The 6,834-nt window shown below is 40.3% G+C and overlaps 1 protein-coding gene across 3 annotated transcripts; it reads right to left on the minus strand.

Annotated features, from left to right (window-relative positions):
- cyb561a3a (cytochrome b561 family, member A3a) lies at positions 1-5,955 on the minus strand. 3 transcript variants are annotated; one of them, XM_015014160.2, is made up of 7 exons: positions 5,821-5,954; positions 5,356-5,499; positions 4,832-5,018; positions 1,414-1,622; positions 1,164-1,318; positions 920-1,076; positions 1-186 (listed from the first exon to the last, which is right to left on the minus strand). In XM_015014160.2, the coding sequence occupies exons 2-7, from the start codon at positions 5,494-5,496 to the stop codon at positions 163-165; spliced, it is 873 nt and encodes a 290-aa protein (XP_014869646.2). In that variant the 5' UTR covers positions 5,497-5,499; positions 5,821-5,954; the 3' UTR covers positions 1-162. The 3 variants fall into 3 exon arrangements, with proteins under 3 accessions (XP_014869646.2, XP_014869648.2, XP_014869647.2); XM_015014162.2 differs by lacking the exon at positions 5,356-5,499 and having other exon boundaries at positions 5,821-5,955; XM_015014161.2 differs by lacking the exon at positions 5,821-5,954 and having other exon boundaries at positions 5,223-5,363.
- Between the last annotated feature and the right edge of the window lie 879 nt (positions 5,956-6,834).

Here is a 6,834-nt window from a genome sequence, read left to right on the forward strand (position 1 = left end):
TCAGATGAAATTGTTTTATTTGGGTGAAAAAGCAATCTTAAATATAATACACATTTACATTGATAAGGTGATTATTTTTTTAACTTTAATCATCATCAGAAAACCAAATATGTTTTCTGACTGCCCTGATTTAGCAGTGAACTGGTTGCGGTTCCTCAACTTTTAGTCATTTTCGTCTTGAAGTGGCTGGAAGATAAAATACATCAGTGTTATTAATAATTTTTCATTTATTTATTTTAATTATTATATGCAGGTCTGGGTTCCCACTTTTACAAAATAAACATTTCACAATATCAAACAAAACTTAAAGCTGCAATATGCAACTTTGATCATTTTTTCTTACATATTTGTTGAAACTATTAGTATGTCATGACAGTATGGTATGAGACATAATCTGTGGGAAAAAAATTAGTTCCGCCATCTTCTCCCAGTGCTACCTAGAAACAACCAATCAGAGTGGGTCTTGGTGCTGTCAATCACCCTCCACCTCCATGTGGCGCTGCTCATCCTCACTCTCTACCTTCACCCCTTGCTCTCTGCTACACTCCTGCTAGGAGAGCCTGTAGTGAATGCTCAGCCTAATTAGCATGACCATGATGACGGCGGACAAACAGTTTTCCTGTAACGGTAAGTTGTTTCTCTGTCATTGGCACATTTAGCAGCGAGTACGAGAATTAACACTAAGCCACTCCTCCTGGCTCTGATTGGTTGTTTTTCTTCAGGAGCCATGCTTTTCTCCAGACAGCAATAGCAGCTCAGGGAGGAGAGCCATCTTTTCAGAGATTATTTCTCAGTAACAACATGGTATCACTTTTAACAAATATTTTAAAAGAAGCCGTTTATAAAAGTTGCATATTGCAGCTTTAAGGACACTATAATTCGACTGTAACAAATCAGCTGTTTTTCCTCAGACACCCACCGTGTAAGCTATGTCCCCAGGCCTGGAGTCTGGTCTCTGCCATTGGATGGTGGATAGAATCTTGAGGACGACCAAGCCAAAGGCTACGACTAAAGCCCCTAATGAGTTTCCCAACACACCCTCTGCTGGAATGCTGGAGTATGTGACGTTGCCTTTTCTGTGGAAAGAAGCAGATGTTAAGATTGAACATCATGATGTCATGTTAAAGGTACAGAGTTTTAAAAGCAACACAAAGAGAACTCACAGGACAAAGAAGAGTTTCTCGTTGATGCCTGAGATGCAGGCAGCGGTGGTGAGCAGCAGGATGCTGCCGCCCAGCCACACGTGGATGGGTTTCAGGAGTTTACGGAGCAATACGGGAGAGCAGGGCAAGAGGAAGCCTGCAAACCCCACCCCCCACTGCCCAATGGTGGGTCAGGAAAGACAAAAAGAAAAAATACCTTAACACTAATGAAGATGACAAGATACATTTTGTCCCGTTGGAAGCCAGGTACCTGAAGTGTAAAAAGAATTATGGCTGTGATTCCGATCCAGCTGTGTAACGAATACAGGTTGGGGGTGTTTTTGGCATTGTGAAAGTCGAAGACGGCACAGAGTCCCAAGATGGACATGATCAGGGAGCCCAGCATCAGAGCGGCATGAAGCAGCTTCCAGGGGAGTTTATTCTGACCCCAGGTCAGCGGCACGCGGTACACCACAGCTCCTGGAGACAGCACAAGGAACAAAAACAAAACACAGCCATAATTTTTAATAAGGATCATGCCTTTTCAGAGAATACTCCTCCAACGTACGCATCAGCCTCGATGTGTACGTTGCTCGATGTGAACCTGACTACAGGTCGACTTATAGACTGGCTTTCAGAGGTTCATGTTGAGCTTACAGTGAGACTGATGTGAGCGCATGCATCTTTGTGAACAAAGAATAACCTGTGCGTTTATCTTACGCATTCTCAATACGTGTTCCAGCAGCGCTGTGTGTGATCAAACTTTATCAGGTAGAAAAGTGATTTTCTTTATTGTCTCGCAGTGGGAAAGTGTCGGTGTGACAGAGGCAAAGCGACAGGCAGTCGAAGCATATAGAGTGACATAACATTTAAAATATACAAAAACTGATATTTTCATATTTCCTGTCAACTTTTAATATTTTAACCCTGAAACCAGGTGCATGATCAGGGACCTGGGTGGACTGCCCTAACCCACTCACCATCTGGGTTTATGTAAAAAAAGCTGTTGCTGAAACATGGACATTTTTATTCAGACTGACCTGTACAAACGGTATGAATGCTTTCATTCCTTTTTTTCTCCATCTGCATATTGATAGTCATTGTTTCGTATATGTGTGTTTTTTTTATTTCTATTTAATTTATTTTTTTGGTTGTTGTTTTATCTTTGGATATTTAAAATGCCTTCCAGTTCCAGTGTTAAGTGTACTTCACAAAAATAAAGTTTACTGGGCAAAATTACAGTATCTTGTCAATTACTTGAAAACAGTCTCAAGAAATACCATTTACAACAATAATTACTCTGAGAATTTATTGTTCAGCAAAATTAGTTACTGTGACAGGCCTAGTCATGTGTTCCCTGTGTGTCTGACAGAAGAGTCACACTTCAAACCAATTCAGCTGACTTGAGTCAGATGGGAGACCATTTTGTTCCGACCGAGCTGACTGACCACAGCAACACTGATCCAGATTCTGAAGGTAAATGGTGAGGTCTTCCTCCCAACTCAATCAGAGACTAAACAAATGGCCAATCTATAACTGACACAGAGGTCATGTTTCAACACAGGTCGTATAAAATAAACAGTTTGGGTCTGGAGCTTTAACAGAACTCAGCTAGTTAGCTGGAGGTGCATCACACAGTAAAAACCCTGCGTGAGTTTCTTGTCAGTGAAATTCCAGGTTCATTATTATGGAGGAAAGTAGTGAGTGTAGACGAAAAGCCACGGCTTATTGTTTACATTTAAGATCCAACAGCAAGTCAACACACAGGAGTCATTAAGCGCTGCAGGGAAGAATCAGTCAGACAAGGAAAAGTCTAATTTCTCCCAGAGAAGCTGAGTGGATTACAGATTCAGCAGCTACTGTTTCTCATGTACATTTCACTTTAAGTACAGTCGAGTGCTGAAGATGTCGTGACACCAAGAAGGTGTAAATATAGATATTCCCCTAAGAAAACCAAAACCTCACTTTTACTTCCTTAAACATGCACTCATTATTAAATCTCAGGAGATTTAATAGTGTAAAATATGTAATGTAAAATACGACAAGAACAAATTTTGTTCTTGTCATATTTTAGATCTAGTTTCAATTTGGAACATCAATTCAATCAACTGGTCAAACTTTGTGGAAATTATGATTTTGTTCTTGTGGTAGCGATACACATATGAACAGTCTTGTGTTATGGTCATTTCAATGAAAATATGAATAATTTTGTGTGGTTTCATTGGGGAGCTAATAATTCTAACCTTAACTATATTCCTGACAGTCCAGCATAACTTTATCCATAGTCATATTTTCTTTTTTAAATTGAAACAATGGCTTTAGTATTTTATGGAAATTAACATGCCTTGAACAGTAGCAAAAGATTAGTTCCCCTGGCTTTATGGTTGAATTGACCTGTAAGCGTACTTCCTGCTCCCTATTGGTGTTACAAACATAATTCACTTTGAGCTAAATTGTACCAACTATTGTCTTCAATCAAATCATCAAATCACCCATGTTCCACAGATAACAACCAGCAACACTCACTGAATGATGTCATGGCCATCATGATGCTAAGAAAAATGTTAACATTATCCATCTCTGGTATTAAAACCCTCAGTCCTTCTGTATCCTCTGGTTCCCCAAACCTCTGCAAAGCCAAAGTCTTTGGAGAACCTGGAGACTGCAAGTTCTCCAATCTTTCTTAAGCTATATTTTGGAACCATAGATCGTTTCTTCGGTCAGTTCTATTCTGCTTTGCCTTAGTCCCTTTTGCCTGACCATTTCCAGATTAATATTTTACTTGGCAACCCAGTTAAAACAGAGCTTTGAATAAACCACAAAACAGGAACTTAAACTGAAGAGCTAACCCAATGTTGTCACTACAACCTAGCAAAATTGGATCCTTACACACTTCCTCCTTCTGTCAAAGAAGTAGTCTTCAAAGCAAAAAAAAAAGGTACAGTTTAATATGGCTAACATTGACATTTTTGTACCAAAAAGACACCACCAGGTTTTGGAGCAAAAACATTTTCTGCTTCACAATTTCCGATGGTGTTCTTCAAGGCTCCTTCTTTGGGACTAACAGTTTTAGAAGTAGTTTCCCCGACTAGGGATTTTGTTCAAGAAGCAAAATATTAAATTTAACTGGAGCAGTGGTAAAATGCAGCACATCTGTCGCTGAGGACTGCCAATCCGCTGGCTGTAAGAAGTTTACTAGACTTTTCCCCCTGCTAAAAATCTGAAAGTTCCTGGATGACACAGTCATAACGTAGAAATAAAACAAGTTTAATTTTAGGTTAATGTTTAATGTTTTATGTAAAACTAACTTTATGTCAGCATAATGCCTGTGTGTAAGTGTTAATTACTCATAAAGGTCAACGCTAGCAGAAGTGCCAACTTCCTATTGTTAACATTAACTGAATAGCTGATCACATGGTTCCATAGTAAGAGAGATTATCAACCCACACTGTAAAACAGGATGGATGGTACAGGTTCTGCATTTGTGGGGATCGCCATCACTGAGGAGTTTCAGCAATAATGCAAAAAAAGTTTTACCACATTACACCTGACACTCACATGACACACTATCCTAGTACAAAATTCATAATTGTGTGTACTGACTAAATACACCTACAGCATCAAAAGAAGAAACAGAAGTGAGACAGAGAAATGAAACTGCACAATCCAAAACTGTGAAGCTCACCTACCGTAGCCATACAGAACCAGCAGACCCGTCACCATCAGCACCGGGTGCCAGTTGAACTGGCGGCTGGAGCCATCCCAGGCAAAGCCGCCCCTCCACCGGCTGTTCCACAAACACACACACACCACGCAGGCCAGCCCCAGAGCCAAGCACAGCAGGTAGCACAGGTAGAACGTCACAGTGGACCTCATCTGAAAGGCAGAGCAGAGGAAGAACGATGTGAATCACATTTCACCTCACTTTTCTGAATTTGCAGCACTTAAAAACTGTCAAAGAGCTGTTTATCAGAAACAAGCACAGATATGTCAGCAGTCCTCAACAAGCAGTCCCCTCCCAGGTTGTGGTAAACAAACCAGTTTCTCCAGTAGAGATAAGAGTCAGAGGGATAACCTTACCTCGACAACAGCCACTGGGTTGTCTGATAGCAGTGCGCACACGCCACACTACTGTACCATCTGCGAACTTAGCTCCACATTATGTAGGAGTTACTGTAGTCCCTCCCCGCCCTGAGTTTGCTCAGACACTCACGCAGCCAGTCGGAATCGTTTTGTTTTTCTGCGGCGAAGTTTCGTTTTCACCGTCTGTGCTGAGGCTGACGAGGGGGAAACGTTCAAAGACGTAGGGGAATGAGCCGGGGCAGTCGGGAGATTGAGTACCATTCCGCTCCATCTTCTGCCCTCGCGAGACAGGTGGCGGTACAGATGGAAGGATAATAAGAAAAGAGCACCGTGTTTTTAGAAACACAGAAACCACCCCACTTTTAGATTCATATTAGTCGAAAATAATATCTCTAGAAATTCTAGGAAAGAACTCTTGCTAAAAAGCTTCCAAACAAACAGAAAACACACAGACAGGCGCTTAAGTGGAAAATCTGTGTTAATATTTAACCACTGGCTGCGCGTCGTCTTTAATAAAGATGTCTTATCGACGTGCTAGGCGCGAGGCAACCTCGAATTTTCCAGTTTTCCAAATTAAAGTTAATAAAAGACTAACCTTAAAACCGTTTCACTGTGTCTCATTTACAGACAAATTGGCCAGCTGACAATCAAAAGGGGTGAAGAATTAAGCCCAGGTGTGAAGGAAACAGGTGGACTACTTTCATTTCAGGGGAAAAAAAACACCCTCACCTTTCCCGTTTCCGTATTGCCAGCGCAAGTTACTGTGGGAGATGTGGTTTTATCTGCCATAGGCTGGTCGGACAACCGGACCGGCTATATACTTTGTTACCTAAACCTGAGTTTATTTATAAAATTCAAGGCCTGAGCTGCAGCCCTCCAGTCTGCACTGTTCAAATTAAAATGATTCATTATGTAAATAAATCAAACAGTGGACCATCAGAATACTAATGTTATTATAAAGTAATAGAAAGGAAGGCAGTTGAACAGAAGGGCGTAGATCCCATCTCATTATTGGAGGAACCATAAACAGGGAAATTTTTTAAGAGCAATTTTTTGAGGGGGTCGGCAAAGTTACAGTAAAATGTGGTTTACATTTTTTTTGTTCAAGCTGCACTGTCAAAATAACTAGCAACAACAGATCTAATCGCTGCTACACCTTTACAAAAACATAAGGCTCTGACTAAAAGCAAGTTTTAATAAGTAACTCCACGTAATAAAATTCCTCATAAATATTTATTTATTGCAGTGGTTCTCAATACAAGTCATGTGTTATTTAAATCATAACTTAAGTTGCTTTAAGCTTTTATTTTTTGGGGGGGAATTTTTCATATTACAACCTATAAATATGTAGGAATTGAATATTTGGGAAGTATCATAACTTAAACTTAAAGGTCAACACCAGAGTTTTCTAGAAAAATATTCAGATTTTATTTTGTGATTTTAAAGGCTCTATGTTGAGAATGGTAAGAAATAAAAGCATACTTTATTTTTTTACTGTCAGCTGAGTTTATCCTCCCAACGCTGCTGCGCTGGGATCTCTGTGAACGGAAGTCACTCAGCATTTCTCTGTTGCCTTTCAGCTCCACCTGGAGCTGAAAGGCAACTGTCT

The sequence above is a fragment of the Poecilia mexicana genome, unplaced genomic scaffold, assembly GCF_051168715.1.
Source record: "Poecilia mexicana isolate PSO_F unplaced genomic scaffold, ASM5116871v1 scaffold_9, whole genome shotgun sequence".
In the NCBI taxonomy this organism is placed as follows: domain Eukaryota; kingdom Metazoa; phylum Chordata; class Actinopteri; order Cyprinodontiformes; family Poeciliidae; genus Poecilia; species Poecilia mexicana.

What these genes read in the sequence shown, in the direction of transcription:
- cyb561a3a (XM_015014160.2), bottom strand. Translation starts at nt 5,496, where the DNA reads ATGGAGCGGAATGGTACTCAATCTCCCGACTGCCCCGGCTCATTCCCC. An exon ending in AAACGATTCCGACTGGCTGC is followed by an intron (nt 5,019 to 5,355) that starts GTGAGTGTCTGA and finishes TCTGCCTTTCAG; the next exon opens with ATGAGGTCCACTGTGACGTT. An exon ending in GCTGGTTCTGTATGGCTACG is followed by an intron (nt 1,623 to 4,831) that starts GTAGGTGAGCTT and finishes TGCTGTCTCCAG; the next exon opens with GAGCTGTGGTGTACCGCGTG.